Source organism: Thamnophis elegans, chromosome 6 (genome assembly GCF_009769535.1).
Source record: "Thamnophis elegans isolate rThaEle1 chromosome 6, rThaEle1.pri, whole genome shotgun sequence".
Lineage (NCBI taxonomy): Eukaryota > Metazoa > Chordata > Lepidosauria > Squamata > Colubridae > Thamnophis > Thamnophis elegans.
Window position 1 is genome coordinate 25,665,136 of NC_045546.1, and position 18,368 is coordinate 25,683,503.

General features: G+C 42.2%; 1 protein-coding gene across 2 annotated transcripts in view; it reads left to right on the top strand.

Annotated features, from left to right (window-relative positions):
* NBEA (neurobeachin) overlaps window positions 1-18,368 on the top strand; it is a 384,945-nt gene that overhangs the window by 78,011 nt on the left and 288,566 nt on the right. For both annotated transcript variants that reach the window (XM_032219812.1, XM_032219813.1), the window contains exons 23-24: window positions 8,809-9,026; window positions 14,786-14,939. In XM_032219812.1, coding sequence (XP_032075703.1) covers window positions 8,809-9,026; window positions 14,786-14,939 — 372 coding nt within the window. The remainder of the gene's footprint in view (window positions 1-8,808; window positions 9,027-14,785; window positions 14,940-18,368) is intronic.

Consider the following 18,368-nt stretch of genomic DNA (forward strand, 5'->3'; position numbering starts at 1 on the left):
TGATAGTGATCATTTCCCACTTATTGCAAGATTTACTTTTAATACTTCAACATATAGATAGGTCCACAAATATGTGGACGAGTCTGCCCATGCTCAGAACTCTCCAATAAAATGAAGCAATTGTGAGTAGTTTGATAGTTCTTTTATATACCCCAAACATCCCATTTTAAACTATGGGAGATTAAAATAATGTTTCTGACTCTTAGTATGCGCTACCTAATTTACTTCTACATGTAGGAACTCTTAATGTCCAGTGTCACTTCTGGTCAGAAATCTACCGCTAAGTTCTCCAATTCTCTTACTTGGGTCAAAGCTTAGTTAATGCATGTAGAAGCTCTTGATGTAATTCTCAGAATATATTGTGCATTCTGAACTAAAAAACAACAATTAACTATAAGAGTATACTAAAAACAAGGGGAACCAATATTGATGTGGATATGGTCAACCATGGATGAATTTGATGTGGATTGGATGAAAAATGCACTGTTTTCTGGTACCTTGTTGACATTTCAGCTCCAAAATCTGAGATCAGAGTTTAATCCCTTCAGAGAAATGGATCATATTTTTAGAGATACTGTACATTGCTGCTAGATAATTGCATATGACAGCAGTAGTTTTGGATTCTTTCTCTGATTGATCTCCTGTCTCTAGTTTAGACACTATCAAATCTACTGCACTAATGAAATAAATACTGGGGTGGGCTCTATCCCTATAGAATTATAAAATAAAACCCTGACTGATTATTGCCAGTGCTCAGTGATTATTGTCAGTGATCAGCCTTTATAGATTTCTAAACAATGGAGTTTAAAACAAACACTTGAAAAAAAGAACACAACTCAGCTAATTTGCAACTAATTCTCTTAAATCTAAATACATTTTAAAGGACAGATTGAAGACAGATCATTCTGGAACAAGTTTTATCTTTGTAGCACTAAAAAGTTGACACCAGCTTGATGGCATCTAAACAGACATTTTTGAATCTTTATGTGAAACTGCAGATTGGATGATCCAAGAGAAAGTATTAGCTGAGTATCAAGTTGGCTTTAGACTTGATTAATCAAGTTTTGATCAATGTATTATTGTATAATTTGACAGAAAATTTCTTTAACAAAATTATCTAACAGAAGAATTCTGTAGTGCTAGCTATACTGACCTGATAGAAGCTTGATTTAATCCTCTGGAAAAAAAAAACTTTTTTGGGATTTTTAAAATTTTTACTTTTATTATTTTCATAAATAATGCAAGCCAGCCAGCACAACTAATACTCTTTCCTCCTCTATTGTTCTCACAAAGACAACAGGTGAGTTGGGCTGAGAGAAAGTAAGTGTCCCAAAGTCACCCAGCCATCTTTTAGGCCTAAGATGGAACAAGACTCACAGTTTCCTGGTTTCTTACTCTGATTTGTCATGAAAAATATTTAGATTTTTTCATCCTGTCTTTATTATTTTTTTATAAAAAACTCAAGGCAGCAAACATATTTAATCCTTCTTTGTCCTCCTGTTTTCCCAAATAAAAACCCTATTAGATGAGTTTGACTGAAAGACTGTGACTGGGTCCAGAGTCACCAAGCTGCTTTTCATGTCTAAGGCAGGACTAGAATTCACATTCTTGGTTTTTATCTGATGGTAGAATTCTAGATTTTCCATTTTTTAAAGTTTTACCTACTGTCCTTAAGTTGTAACATTTTATTAAATACCTTCCAGAGTCCCTCCCTGAGGAGATGAGCAATTAAATAATGTGAAAAACAAACAAACAAATATTTCTTCAAAGAGAGGTTGGAATTGGTGGGTTGAATATATTTGTTTCAGGTTACAATCAGAAATAGAGTTAATCAGCACTATTTTTCCTTAGATTGCCAACTCTTTAACATTGTCTACTTATATTTCCAAAGTAAGATAGAAGATCTTTTATCAATCATGTCCCTTAAAAATATATGTAGAAATTTCTCATTCTTGCTAACTTAATAGTGAAGTCTGGGTGCAATTTCTCTTATCTACCTATAAATATATCTCTAGTAAAAAATGCTTACATTTCTGTTTTTACCTAGGCAGTTATCTATCTTAACAGTATTGGTTTTAGCTGACTGGTAGTCAGAAATTCAAGGATATATTATGTTGGTACAAATACTTTGGGGAACTGAATAAATTAGGTGTTTAAAACTCATTGTACTTGGCAAAATGCAATTTTTTCCCCACTGGAGCTGCCTGTCAGTGTTTTTTCCCTCTAACAACTGCAGATTTCTTACATGAAGAATAGATAAGTTAGGCTTTCGTTAGATTTCCAGTACTTGTAAAAATCTCATAACATTATATTAATCATGGTTCGTAAGGAGAGACAACTGCTTGTAAATATTTTCTTTTACCTTATTAATCGGATCGAAAAATCAGGGTTTTAAAAAAACCTCATTATTTCCTGTGAATGGTGATGGCAGATTATCTAGAATTCTACTAAAGAAATTAAAGAATGCTGTTGAAAATATGAAATAGATGGGGTATTCAAATGACTGCAGAGAGCTGAGTATTTTTGAAGATTAATCTAAAGATCCATTGTTTTGGTGGAGCTGTTTGCTTAGTGAATATAATCTGTTTTAAAATGCCTAAATAAATAGAGGTGTTCTCCCTCCCCACTCCTTCCCTGTCCATTCACATTTTCACATTTTATTGAGATTTATAGGCCGCCCTTCTCCCTGAGGGGACTCAGGGCGGCTTACAATCACAAGGGGAGGGGGTGCAACCAAGAGACAAACAATAGTGAACAAAATAAAATGGTAAACCACAACATGCATTCAACAGTCAGCACTCGGGCGGGTAAATTGGAAACCTATCCCCAGGCCTGCTGGGAGAGCCAGGTCTTGAGGGCTGTGCGGAAGGTCTGGATGGTGGTGAGGGTACGAATCTCAACGGGGAGCTCGTTCCACAGGGTCGGAGCTGCAACAGAAAAGGCTCTCCTCCGCGTAGTCGCCAGTCGGCACTGACTGGCGGATGGAATTCGGAGGAGGCCCAGCCTGTGCGATCTAATCGGTCGGAGGGAGGTGATCGGCAGAAGGCGGTCTCTCAAATATCCAGATCCACTACCATGGAGTGCTTTAAAGGTGGTCATCAATACCCTGAAGCGCACCCGGAGACCGACAGGTAGCCAGTGCAGCTCGCGGAGGATGGGTGTAATGTGGGCGAACCGCGGTGCGCCCACTATCACTCGCGCGGCTGCATTCTGGACTAACTGCAGTCGCCGGATGCTCTTCAAGGGCAACCCCATGTAGAGCCCATTACAGTATTCCAGCCTAGAGATCACAAGGGCTCGAGTGACTGTTGCGAGAGCCTCCCGGTTCAGGTAGGGCCGTAACTGGCGGACCAGGCGAACCTGGGCAAATGCCCCCCTGGTCACAGCCGACAGCTGATGGTCGAAAGTCAGCTGTGAATCCAGGAGGACTCCTAAGTTACGGACCCTGTCTGAGGGGTATAAAATTTGACCCCCCAGCCTGAGTGTTGGAATGTCAGCCAAATTATTGGGAGGGAAGCACAACAGCCACTCGGTCTTGTCCGGGTTGAGTACCAGTTTGTTAGCGCTCATCCAGTTCTTAACGGCCTCAAGACCCTGGCTCATCACGTCCACCGCTTCATTGAGTTGGCACGGGGCGGACAGATACAATTGTGTATCGTCCGCATATTGGTGGTATTTTATCCCGTGCCTCCGAATGATCTCGCCCAGCGGTTTCATGTATATGTTAAAAAGTAGGGGGGATAAGACCGAACCCTGTGGCACCCCACATGTTAGGGGCCTCAGGGATGATCTCTGCCCCCCCGACCAACACCGACTGCGACCTGTCCGAGAGGTAAGAGGAGAACCACTGCAAAACAGTGCCTCCCACCCCCACCTCCCGCAGTCGTCGCAGAAGGATACCATGGTCGATGGTATCGAAAGCCGCTGAGAGGTCAAGGAGAACCAGGATGGACGCATGGCCTCCATCTCTGGCCCTCCAGAGATCATCGGTCAATGCGACCAAAGTGGTTTCTGTGCTGTAACCAGGTCTGAAGCCGGACTGGAAGGGGTCAAGATAACTAGCTTCCTCCAAGGCCCGTTGAAGCTGAAAGGCCACCACCTTCTCAACAACCTTCCCAATAAAGGGGAGGTTGGAGACAGGACGATAGTTGTTTAAAATGGCTGGATCCAAAGATGGTTTCTTCAGGAGGGGTCTCACCACCGCCGCTTTAAGTGCGGCGGGGAAGTGCCCCTCCCGAAGGGAGGCGGTCACGACCGCCTGGATCCAGCCATGTGTCACCTCCCTGCTGTTGGCAACCAGCCAGGAGGGACACGGGTCCAAAATACAGGTGGAGGCACTTACAGCTCGAATGGCCTTGTCCACATCCCCGGAGGCAACATCCTGGAACTCAACCCAGAGATGGCTTGCCAAGTAATCCCCCTGTGTCTCGGCTGGATCTACTGTGGTGGAGTCCAAGTCCGACCGAAACCGAGCAACTTTGTCCGCCAAGAACTGGGCATAGTCCTCAGCCCTACCCTGCAAGGGATCTCCCAGATCCCTCCTATTAAGGAGGGAACGGGTGATCCTAAACAGGGCGGCTGGGCGTGACTCGGCGGACGCAACCAAGGCAGAGATATGCGTTCTTTTGGCATCTCTTAATGCCCGGATGTAGTCTTTGGTGCAGGTGGTCAGAAGTGCTCGGTTCGCCTCGGACTTATCGGACCTCCACAGGTGCTCTAGGCGTCTCCTCCGGCGCTTCTTCTCCCGGAGTTCCTCGGTAAACCAAGGAGGTCTCCGGGATCCACTGGCCCGGAGGGGCCGTAGTGGCGCAATCCGGTCAAGAGACCCCGATGCCGCCAAATACCAGGCGGCAACCAGAGCCTCCACCGAACTGTGGGCGAGAGCGTCAGGAATTGCCCCAAGCTCCGTCTGGAACCTCAAAGGGTCCATGAGTTGCCTGGGGCGGAACCACCTGGTCAGTTCCTCCTCCCTACGGTGGGGGTTTGGCCTCCGGAAGTCAAGCCTCAGTAGGCAGTGGTCTGACCACGACAGGGGTATGATCTCATTACCCCTCAGACCAAGATCACACATCCACTGCTCCGAGAGAAATACGAGGTCGAGCATGTGACCCGCTGTATGGGTTGGGCCCCGAATTACCTGGGTCAAGCCCATGGCTGTCATGGAAGCCATGAACTCCTGCGCCCCATCAGAGCGTTCACCGAGCGATGGCAAGTTAAAGTCCCCCAGAACTATAAGCCTGGGGAGCTCAACTGCCAGCTCGGCTACTGACTCGAGGAGCGAGGGGAGGGATGCTGCAACGCAGTTGGGAGGCAGGTACGTTAGCAGCAAACCCACTTGACCCCTGAGGTCCAACTTTATCAGCAGGGACTCACACCCGACAAGCTCCGGAGCAGGGACCCTACGAGGTAACAGAGACTCCCGGATAACAATAGCCACACCGCCACCCCTTCCCTGGGCTCTCGGCTGATGAAGCACCTGAAATCCCTCTGGGCACATCTCTACAAGGGGGACTCCTCCTTCTGTGCCCAGCCAGGTTTCAGTAATACATGCCAGGTCTGCCCTCTCGTCAACAATTAAGTCCCGGACGAGGGGAGCCTTGTGAATAACAGACCTGGCATTTAGCAACAGCAGCCTGAGACCAGGGTCCTGGCTACTCGCGCCATCTGGTCTTGGAGTGGGACTCAAAGGGCCGGAAGGAGGGATCTCTGTAATGTAGCGAACCCTCCTTCCCCGGTAATGGCTAGACCTAAGGTCCCCGCCGTATCTGCCTCTCCCTGTCACGACCGCAATGCTCCGACCCACTCCCATGGCCGTGGCCCCCCCAACCACCCCGGTATCCCCCGCCTTCCCTAGCAGGTCCTCCGAGTCAAGCATACTCAGACACTCACACAACCAGTCCCCACGTAATTATTAAAATACACAAATATAACAGTAATAACAATAAAAGTGGGTCACTCACACACTTACATACAATCCCATACACTCAACATACTAAAGATAGGAGGAAAAGGGAGGAAGAAAAGAAGGAAATAAGAAGAATAAAATTGCGCAGAATTGTTAAAGTGCGAGTTCAGGGAGAGCCAAATAGTTCTCAGCAGATGGCTCTGCAACAGACAGATTCTGGGAAAATCCAGAAAGTCCAGAGTAGTGGAAGGAAGCAGGGGGCTTTCTTGCATACTGCGAGTACCCCCACTCATCTAGTGGTGGCGCTCTCTGAGGCCAGAAGTCCAGGGTGGTATCAGGTAGCAGTGGCCGTGCCAGATGGAAATGCAGTCCAGAAGCCGCGCTCAAAAAAGAGTCAGATGTTAAACAGCAGAAGGCCCTGTAGAAGGCCCTGCAGCAGCAGCAGCCAGGTGGGGGAGAGAATTCACCGAAAGGAGGGGCCAAGCCGAAGGGCGCGGGAGGAGGGGGTGCCCAGCCGAGCTGGAATGGCAGCAGATGTAAACAGCCTCCCATTCTCTCCCAGTACTGTTCCTGGCTGACCACCTTCTCCATGGGGCGATGGCTAGCCCGGCGTGAATCTCAAATCCCTCACAAGGAGCAGCTTTGGGACAGCTGAACTTCCTCTTCCGGATCACTCCAGTTTAATTTCCCCCCTGATCGTCCCTCCAGTTTTGTTTTGCCTCCCCCCCCCACTTTTTTTCCATCCCCAGGATAGTGTCACCCTAGAGATGGCTGAGTACTTGAGTACCTAGTGATAAAGGTGAAAAAAATAATAATGTTTGGCCATCCTTATCACTGTAAGGTAGAGGCTCAAATAAATGTTCAGTCTGATGCTCTCTTCATTGTCTTCAGCAGCCATGGAGTGATTGCCGTCTCTTCTGCTGTTTCATTACCTGGAGTGTCTCTGTAAACAACAAATCCCAATAAGAAAAGGGCAAAGTAGTACATGTCTTATGTCACCCGGTGGAAAATGATTTGTAGTGGAAACATTTCTGGCTTTAATAGATTTATAAACAACTTTAATTTCCTTGAGATGTAAAACGTACAGCTAAATATTGAAGAGATTTAACTGAAGAGATTTAATATATAGAAATATGTACAATTGAGAATAAAACTGGTTATGGTTTTATACCCATGGCCTTAATAATGCTACTTTGTTGCAACTTTTCAACTGTGAGGCTAGATACAGGCAAGTCTTGTTCACCAAGTACTTGTTTAGTGTTTGAATTTACAACGGTGCTAAAAAACAACAGGTATGACTACTCTTTAAAGTTGTGTCTATTGCAGCATCCTTGCACTGATATGTTTATGATTCAGTCACTTGAGAAGTGATGCAAATGCATTTATGACAGTTACGGCACCCCATGGTCATGTGATTGGCACTTGTGACATTCACATGTGGCTACTGACAAGCCAAGCCAAGCAGGGAAGTCAGCAGGAAGTCATAAATTGTGGTCACGTGACATCATGCTTAATGACTTGCAGTGATTTGCTTAACTACTGTAGCCAGAACTGACCTAAATTAGTGCGGTCACATGGCCACATGCTTAATGACCACAGTGACAGAGTTGTTGGTCCCGTTTGTGACTTTGTAAGTGAAAACTACCTATAGTTTAGTACTGTATTTTGGTCATCAATAACAGAAGAGTCTTGAAAGTCAGAGACTCAGTTATTCTACTGATTATGTCATCTTACTTTGCCATCCCTTAAATAGGAACTCAGGAAAATAAAATAAGAAAGAGTTAAAAAGATGAAAATTACCAATAGAAATAGTGAACTATAGACAAATTGATTGTAAGAAACTGATACATTCTTTTGTAATTAAAACAAACTTTTTTTTAATAAAAAAAAACTTTCCCTAAATAATTGGCACTGTATATGTGTACCCTGCTTATCCATACTATTTTCAAATGATAATAATGATTGATGAATGAAAATTAATGTTTTCTGGTGAGCTTAATGGGACTTGAATGTTATTCTTCATTTTGATTCCATTGATACAATTGTAGCAGTAGTAAGAATTTTATTGTCTTGCATATTTGATTGTGTTGTTGTACAGCAATCATGAACGTCAGCTGGCATAAAATACAAAATTGCTTACCAGAAGAATTTGAAGGTGGAATATGAAGAGATTTACTATGAACAGAACCTTGTGATTTTAAAACAGAATTAAAACATGCTTTTAAAATATTTATTAAAGTATAATCTAGACTGTTAATGTTTAGATATATTGAAAAAACTATTTTCTTGGAATGAACACCACCGACATTGACAAATTAACTATCACTCAATTGCAAAAGGCAGCTTTACTTGGGACAGTTTATATCCTGGACAATAGCTGTAACACCATCAAACACCCACTTCTGCCTATCCCAGCCAGATTACTAGCAGGAAAATATTAGTAGCATTGGGCCCAACTGAAGTCTTGGGATGTGGGGACATTAATTGAGTTAATTACTTCTGTCTGAGAACCATGTAAGCTAGTAAATTATATTTTTATTTCACATTTGAATTGTTTCTGTGACAAATAAAACATACATTATTCTTTATCATGTGTTATTATTTTACTTTAAAGCTTTTTTCACACACTGGTGAAACAAAATAGGTATTTTCAGTTATACTGTTATGTAATTCATAACTCTTTTGTACTTCATTTCAAATGGAATGGTATTAAAACATACAAATTTAAATAATTTTATCTAACAAGACATGTGGAAGTAGGACAAAGTTTCCTTAATAAGATTTTCTAATTTTGCTGTATGTGCTTAATTAAATATCTTTGCCTCATAACACTTGGATTGTACTTTGTGCCAGATTTTGCATTGCATATTTTAAATGAAAACAAATATTTACTCCTTATGTAGGCTGTGCAAGGTCGTTCTATTACACAACAGGATAGAGACTTGCGTGTTGACTTGGGATTTCGAGGAATGCCGATGACAGAAGAACAGAGGCGACAATTCAGCCCAGGTCCACGAACAACAATGTTCCGTATTCCAGAATTTAAATGGTCCCCCATGCACCAGAGATTACTGACTGATCTACTATTTGCTTTAGAAACTGATGTGCATGTTTGGAGAAGGTAAGAGACCATTCATTTTCTAATAATGAGTGTGGTAAAACACATACAGGTTTCATTAATATCTTCACAGGTTTCTTTTTAACATTCTAAGTCTACTTGCTGAGGTCTAAATTACCAGTTGGGCAGAATTACATGGGAAAAGTGAGGCAAAGTCTTATGTAGTGAATTATGTTTGGTTTTTTTTTGAAATTGTGAAACTTGACAAAATTGATAGGTTGTTCTGTGATATAAGCTTTGGCATCTGTAAGCTAGATTCATATCCAATCTGGCTCATTTGGATGAGGAGAACAGCTGGACTGCTGTATGGGTAATGTTAACTGCCTTGATAGAATCAGTGCTGTACACGTTCTCTAAAATCAGTCTCTCCATTCTGCTGCATGAGATTTCTGCCACCCTCCAACTTTTTTTTCTGGAGGGAGGGTTGTGGGAAATAAGGACCCTAAAGAAATTGATTTTCTAGATCAGGGGTGTCAAACTTGCGTCGTCACAGTGGCATCGGGATGTATTGCGACTTCCCCCCCTTTGCTAAACCGGGCGGAGCCGTGGCCAGCGTGTGATGCATCCACCCCATGGGCCATGAATTTGATAGCCCTGATCTAGATTAAGGCCCATCATGAGATGGAAGCAACATTGTACAGCAGGTAAGTTCCATTTGAGGCTGAATAGGAGGAAACTACCATTCATTACCATTGACCACAATATCCTGAGCAGCCAGCAAAGGCAGAGGGAATATTTTGTAGTGATTCCAGGGCAGTTAGGAGTATTCTATAGTATGTCAACTGTACTGGTTAATAATAGGCTTCTGGGTGCAATTCAAGGTATTGGTTGTCATCTGTAAAGCCTTTAAGGACCTTTCCTCCAGGCTCGGGTCAGTGTGTGTTGATTTGTTGTTACTATGTTTGCTATTTCCATGCTGAGCATCTCTTTTTGTTTTTGATTGTAGTTTGAATGTTTGTTTTTAATCTGTGCATTGCTGAAAATGCATTTAGAGATTACTTTGGTAAAGGAATGAAAGAGCTTTTAAGGACAGGAGGAAGGAACAGCCTAAACAGTTGAGAAATTGAAGCATTTTTGAGAATGAAACTCAAATCAAAATGTCCCATCTTGCTTTTGTTTAATGTAAAATGGAAGAGATAAACTTGGCTTTCAAAATTCTGTTATACACTACAGCCATAAAGTTGAATTCCTGGAAACTGTTTTCTTGGTTTGGCTTACCTGAAAGGACTTATATTAAACTTGTAAGCCTCACAAATTTCTCAACACAGAGGTATCAAAACTTGATTTTAGAACTTGAAGATGGCAACAGATCCTTGGGCATCCCACTTTCTATAGAAAGAGTTGTCAAGACATTGTTCCAACCAACAGTAAGTGAAATCACACCATGGACTTGCACCATGCAATGCAGAGTGCCATGCTGCAACTAACATAGCAATTGGGGGGAAAATTTGCTTCAACCAGAAGATGTCTTATAACTTGTGTCTTCATTTTCATGGAAATTCCTGGAAAACAAATGGGAAATGGAGAGTTGCTCAGGATCAGTATCTGACTTTCACAATGCAATGTTAATTTTTATGGAGAAATTGGCCAGGGAAATTCATCACAGAGACCTCTTAAGATTGCCTTTGTTCTTAATCTACTGAAAGATAGGGTTACAACAGATTGTGTCCCTCATTGAGGATATTGGAGAATTGTAATCCTCATGTAACGTTTTAGAGCTGTTTATGATAACTCATCAAAGATATCAGTAGCAAATTGGAAGAGTTGCAAGGTGAGCCTAAACCCAGCGAGTTTGTGAATATGTAGTTTTATTTTCAGCTGTATGCCAGAGATGTGGATAGGAATGAAGTTGCTCAGATTGAGCAGGAAACGTGCTAATGAACAGATACACACCAGAAAATTTGGAAGAATTGTTCCAACAGTGTTGGTTATAATATGTGGGGATCAGTGACGTGCGGTGACCTTCATTGGTGAGGCGGAGAGAAAGAGAAAGAAAAAACACGGCTCTTCTTTCCCTCCCTCCCTCCCTCTCTCTCACCTCACCCCACCACCTTCCCAAAGACTGCAACTTTGCCCCTCGCACCACACAAAAACTTTCCTGCTCCAGATCTGGCCAAAACACCCCTCGCTCCTCCCCACTTGGTCAAGCCTTATCCATTTCGCTTGGAGAGGGTGGGTGGAGATGGGGGTCTTCTGTGGCACATGCAGGCACTCGTGATTCCCTCCCCCATGTGTTTTTCCCACTCCGCCCCCCCCATGCCTCCAGGGTGCTTCTTCACCTGTTTTCTCTGAGGACATCGCAGCGGCTTGGCGAGGCAGAGGGTGGATTTTGGGGGGAGCGGAGGGATGGGGTGGGGAAAGAGACCTGAGAGATGGGAGGGAGGATTTCTGCGTCAGCAGCCCCCTTTCCAAAGGTGCCCTCTCTCTCTCCCCCTCTCTCTCTCCTCCTCTCTCTCTCCCCGAGAGAACCATGTGGTCCTGGCTTGTGAAGATGCGGTTTGCCAATTATGGAGCGGGGAGGAAACAAAGCAAATTAAAGGAACAGGCGACTCTCCTCCTCGTCCCCATCAAACCGCCTCTTGTTTTTCCGCTCCCCCCCATCCTTTTCCAGCTAGGTTGTCGGAGGATGAGACTCTGCGTTTGCCGCTGCCCCGACGTGACACACACACACACACGCACGGTTGGCAAACTCACAAGCCCTGGCTTTCCCCAAGCTGCAGCTGATCTGAAGCAGTTTTGCCTTCAAAATGCACATCACAATCCTTTATTAACAGGAGTTTCAAGTACAAATCCATTCAGACCACAGAAAGTCTGTTCTTTTCTCTGATTTGATCTAACAACTTTTCCTAGCTGTTTATGTTGAATATGGAAATGAAACAAGATGGCTTGGAGCCTGTACAGAAACTTTGTATTAATGTGCCAACTTTAAGCTTGTAAGATTGCTATTGTTTCAAACCCCCCTTAAAATCTACTTCTCTAACAAGCTGTATGCTTTCCTGTCCGAAGGTTGTTGCTTCACTCGGCCCAGAAGGCACTTTAAAAAATAAAACACACACATACACGGACACAATAAAAACAAATTACAATTACAATACAAATAAATTGAATTCCTCCCCCCTGCCCCGTCCCTCTGACCCACATACCTTCCAGCTGCGCCAAAATTCCAGATTTGGTCTAGCCAGGCTCCAGGGCCAGGCTGGCTAGGATATTGGGTCCTAGAGCCACCACGTGCCCTCTGCAGGAAGAGGCCCGAGAACTATGAGCCTCATTTGCATACTATTTTTTTTGCTTTTTAACCCTTGCATAACTGTTAAAAGGCGAAAAATTCCTTAGGCAAAGGAGGCCCATAGTTCTCTGGCCTCCCCCTACAGTTAGCACTAAGCAGACTCCAAGTCACTGTGAGCTGGACTCTGGTAGCAACTAGCTTGGCTTTAATTATTTAAAAAAATCTTTAAAATTCTTTCTTTTTCTTCAGGAAACTGGTGAGGCCCCGCCTCCCCTGCCTCTAGTGAGTGCACGTCTCTGGTGGGGATATATAAATGTTTTTTTAAAAATAATAATAATGAGGGATGACTGAAGGAATTGAGACAAAGGGGAAATAATTGTACATCCTCTCTTAACTCCAATCTCCTCCTCTGTGGCTTTCTTACATAACTGGGGAGAATTCACAACCTTGCTTTGACTCCATCACCCTTTTTGTGGCTTCCTTAGCCTCCAGTTCTGGAGAAGTGCAGTGAAGAGGTCTCTCTTCTCAGCAGAGAAAGAGAATGTGTGATTTAAATTTGTATTTCTACTGTAAAAACTTAGGATACCTAACTAATATGTACATGGTTAAAGTACAGATAATCTGAGCCCATTACATATTGCTGCAGCATGGAATTGCAGGCCACACAACAAGCTAGTGTCTGAATCTCTCCAGAACTTCATCTTCAGGAAGTTTCTCAGGCTCCACTTCCATAAGCTTGGCACAGAAGCTCTCAGACAATTAAGAAGTCACATTATTCTTTATACATTCTCTGGTATAGAAATATAGCTGTCCACTCCTTCAGACTTTGGTGTAACAACGAAATTCATATGAATTGCTCATACAGTTACTAGAGAAAGCCAAGCTTGTGGAAACAATTATCAGGCAATTCCTTTGAGCTGCTTCACATTTTGCAATGTACTAATGTACTCTACAGCTGAAAATAAATTAATATATGGAATTTTTGACATTCTGCATCACAGGTTCTATTCATGCCTAGTATTGGGCATAAATTGGATGTAAGATCCATGGGGAGCAAGACACAATATCTTTCCATATTCAAAAGTCTCAGTAGTACTATTTACATGTATCCCATCCTTTCCTTTTACCACTTTTTTGAACCTATGACCATTAGAGATCAATTACCCAATGCCTCTTCAGAATTGGTGAATTACCTTAGGAAGGCATGCATATTTGCCAAATCGGATTTGACAGGTGCTGTAATTTGATCAGAATGAAAAAGGGTCCTGAATATTTAACAGATTTTTATATGTATAGTAAATTTAAATACACAGTAATGCCCATTTGGACTGATTAGTTGTCCATCAGTCTTGGATATATAATAATATACTTAGATGATATACTGATTTTTTTCCCCAGAAGGCCCGCTTTGCACAAATTTCACAAATTTCTTTTCTGAACACTGACTTTTTCCTAGGTTAGAAAAATATTGATCTTCAATATTGGACTATTTGAGTTACTAAACCTCTACAATCAGGATACAGATGAATCCTACAAGAACAGACATCTAGAAATTTGAACAATGTCCAGTGTTTTCTGTACTTTGCTAATTCTACAGAATTGATACATAAGACCATGATTTTAACTTCTAAAAAGTGACATACATGGTCTGTTCAAGAGCATGCACTTTTCAAAGGCTTTTCAAATCTCTCCAGTATTTGTTGTACAAACAAACTCGGCCCTGCCTTGGAAGCTGTTCTCTAACTTTCATCAAAGGAAAGGCAAATCACTTGCCTTATGCCTCTTTCGCTCATATCTGTCAGTGGGCCAAGGCTGTACTTGAAAAACTAGAAGGTTTTCTTCAGCCATTTCCCTCCTTTAACCCTGGGAAAGGAGGAGTATGAGAAAAAGAGTCATAATAAACCTATGTTTATTCTGCAAGGTGTAAGTGTGGGCAGATGGGAACTGCAGGCTTTTAAGAGTTTGTTAGTATAAGAACAGTGAAATTGAATTCTGGTATTTCTTGATATAGCTTACCTTGAAAAGCTGGCAGCTTTGAATTTTGCAAGCCTGTTTTTCTTTCTGATTCCTCTTAGAATCTCTTTCATGGATTCCTTTACAGCATCATTCCAACGTCGTTCTTTAGTGCGCAGAATCTTCAGGGATTTTGTCTCCAACCTCCAAAGCATTTCAGTTTAAAGCTTTCTTGATTAGGTCTTACATGCTTTAGCTAATATATATATATACATTACCTGCTATTTGAGTTTCAATCCATGTTATAGCAGCAGTCCTTCATCCAGATTGGATAACAGCAGTTTATATTTCAGTTCTCTCTCTAAAATGGTTTTTGGTCAACTTGTGAGACTTGTTAGATCAATATATATTTGTAATTTGATATCACAAAAGATATAAATGTTGTAAATGGATGTATGTATATGTATTGTGTATTGTTTTTCAATGGTTCCCAATTTGATTGATTTCTGTGATTTTTATCTTTGCAGTAGCAACTGCCTTTATAGTTTTACTTATAGACTTTCTTTTCCTTTTCTTTTAATAGTCATTCTACAAAATCAGTTATGGACTTTGTCAATAGTAATGAAAATATTATTTTTGTACATAATACAATCCACCTCATTTCTCAAATGGTAGACAATATTATTATTGCTTGTGGAGGAATTCTGCCACTGTTGTCTGCAGCAACATCCCCAACTGTAAGTACAATATTTCCCTCTAATGGATAACTTGCAAATTGCACTGTGTATTAACAATACTTGTTCTGAGCATGATTTTCTGTATAAGAAGAAAATATTCACATTTTTCATTTTTTAAACTACAGGATGTACTGTACGCTTTATGCCTTCAGCAAATTTGTATAGAAAAATTATTTCAGAATAATAATTTATTACTTATATATACAGATTTATTATCTAGGTATACTGCAAAATCAATGGTATAAACAGAGCAAATTACATTGATTGATTGATTGATTGATTGATTTTTTGGGGTTTGTATGCCGCCCTATTCCCGAGGGACTCAGGGCGGCTCACAATAAAAAAGGGGAAGGGATACAAAAAAAAAACAAAAAAAAAAAACAACAATTTAAAATTATACAACAGCTGTAACCTCGAATGGGGCTAGATGGCTCAACAGCCCCAGGCCTGCTGGAACAGCCAGGTCTTAACTGCTTTGTGGAAGGCCAGGAGGGTAGTAAGGGTCCGGATCTCCACGGGGAGATCGTTCCAGAGGGCCGGAGCAGCCACAGAGAAGGCCCTCCCCCGAGGAGTCGCCAGCCGACATTGGCCGGCAGATGGAATTTGGAGGAGGCCTAGTCTGTGGGATCTAATAGGTCTTTGGGAGGTGACTGGCAGGAGGCGGTCTCTCAAGTACCCAGGTCCGATATCATGTAGGGCTTTAAAAGTAACGACTAGCACCTTGAAGCGTGTCCAGAGACCAATAGGCAGCCAGTGCAGCTCGCGGAGGATAGGTGTAACGTGGGTGTACCAAGGTGCACCCACAATCGCTCGCGCGGCTGCATTCTGGACAAGCTGAAGTCTTCGAACACTCTTCAAGAGCAGCCCCATGTAGAGCGCATTACAGTAGTCCAGTCTTGAGATGACGAGGGCGTGAGTGACTATCCGAAGGGCCAGGTAGGGTCACAATTGGTGCACCAGGCGAACCTGGGCAAAGGCCCCCCTGGTCACAGCTGACAAATGATGTTCTAGAGTCAGCTGCGGATCCAGGAGGACCCCCAAATTGCGAACCCTCGCAATTGTTCTGTTTGTATATCATAATCCTATTTTTAGCTAGTACAACTTTATAAATTCCTTTTTATAGTACAACTAGTATAACTTAAATGCAGATTTGGCATAAGAGCTATTAAAAGTTAATCATAAAAGCATTTTCTTCTAAAAAGGGAGAAAGAAGATTTTGTTTAACATGAAGTTAAATGCATTGTAGTATCCTTAAATTTTAAAATGAGAGTAAAATATCATTGAAATAATATTAATATCATTTTAAAATAAATTTACTTTATCCCAATATAATATATTCTGCTTCCTTTTAGAAAAGGCTGGTATACCTCACCAAAATATAATTTGAAACAAGGATTTGTTTTTTTAAAAAATCCTTTTGTTTCAAAAGTGATTTGACTGTCAAATCTGAGTCCCTGTTGATGATGCAAAACAAGTTATGCATTACATCCTCTGCTGCCCAGCAGCCCTGCTTCGGGTCACACAGACCTTCCTTGGGAAAGTTGACAGGGAGACCAATCTCCAGGGCTGTATAGTGGAATTATCAGGGCATTTAGAAGGTAAACTTGCTTGGATTCATCTCAGTTGAATCCAAGTATGGAAATTTTGTGAGGGTGCTCAGGGAAATGGAACTGGTTTGATTCTGTTGGACATGAAGAAGTTCCTGCAGAATGCAAATATCACCATCTGAGTATTATATCCTTGCTCCTCTTGCCTGGTTAAGGCCACCCGGATGGTATCATGTGGGAGGGTCCATTTTGTTGGTAAATTTATCTTTGTTGGAGGAGGTGGTTCCAGCTCCTTTTAAAGAGGCGCTATTGTGATCCTACTCAAGAAATCATCACTGGATTTTTCCTTGTTAGACAATTTTTGTCCAGTCTCCACCTGCCCTTTTTAGGAAAAATGGTCAAGAAAGTGGTGGCGTTTCAACTCTAGAAGATCCTGGAGGAAAGAGATATTTGGACCCTTTCCAGTCAGATTTCAGGCCTAGATACAAAACTGAAACTTCACACTTATGGATGATTTCTGGCAGGAGTGGAATGGAGGTGTGCTTCCATCTTTGCTCTCTTTGACCCTTCAGTGGCTTCCAATACAATTGATCATGGCATTCCTTTAGGCTGGCTTGAGGAATTGGGATTATGTAGCATAGTAGCCGATACACTTTCTTCCTCTGAGGCCAGTCCTAAGCAAAGTTAATAGGGAGCGAGAAGTCATGGCACCTCCACTGAGCCCAAATGGCTCAGTGATCTCTCTGCTCCTTTTCAACATCTATATGAAACCTGTAGGTGAGATCATCCATTTCTGGAGAGAAGATATCACAAATATAGTAATGATATCTAGTTATAGCTTCATCCCAGGTAAACTGAGTATTGCATGGATGTCCTTTTGCAATGTGTGTGGGTCTGGATGAGGAACAAGAGAATCTCAATAAGACAGAGTAGTTGTGGGTGGGTCCCTCTGTACCCAAGAGTTTATCATCTTTGGTCTTGGATGGGGTTGCACCAGCTGAGACAGACTTGGTATGTAACTTGGGAGTGTTCGTAGATTCACACCTCTTGGTTGATGAGCAAGTGGCAGTCATAGCCATGAGGCCCTTTGCCCAACTTCGCATTGTGTGCCAGCGGTGCCTTTTCCTGGTTCATCTTCTGACTGAACTATTACAATGTGCTGTACATGGAGCTACTCTGAAAAGTATCTAGTAGCTTCAACTAATACAGAGTGTAACTGTACAAGCTATACTGCCCCCCCCCGCAAAAGACACATATAATACCTTGCTCTGTGAAGTACAATGGATACCAGTTTGTATCTGGGTCCAATTCAAGGTCTTGGTTATCATCTATAAAGCTCTATATGGTATAGAGACAGGTTACCTACAGAACCAGCTTCACTCCATCTTATCCTAATGTCCCAATTGATCAGACAGATAAGGTTTATTTCACACCACTATCAGTTTGAGAATTTTAACTGGCAGTGTCTAGAGAGCCTTCTCTGCTGCTGTCCCCACATTGTAGAATATTCTGTAGTGAGGAAAGCCCCCAACCTCTTGGTCTTCCACAAAGGGATCTGTGGCCTTGTGTGGTAGGCATAGGGGACCATGAATGTGGGGCTGACTAGGTCCATGAGTAACCCCCCCCCAAAAGCTAATATTAAATGACCTTCTTAGGATTTGTACCCTTTTGATATTTAATTGACATTAGCCTATAATTTTAAAAAAGTTTAATTATAATTTAATTTTAATATTAACATTTATACATTGTTTTATTTATCAATTATATATCATCCAGCCCTCTCGAGGGAGATGGACAGTTTAGAAATTATATATATATATATATATATTTAAAGTCACAACCCCTGGTATGCCCAAATATGGGTATGGCTAGCTGATGAGAG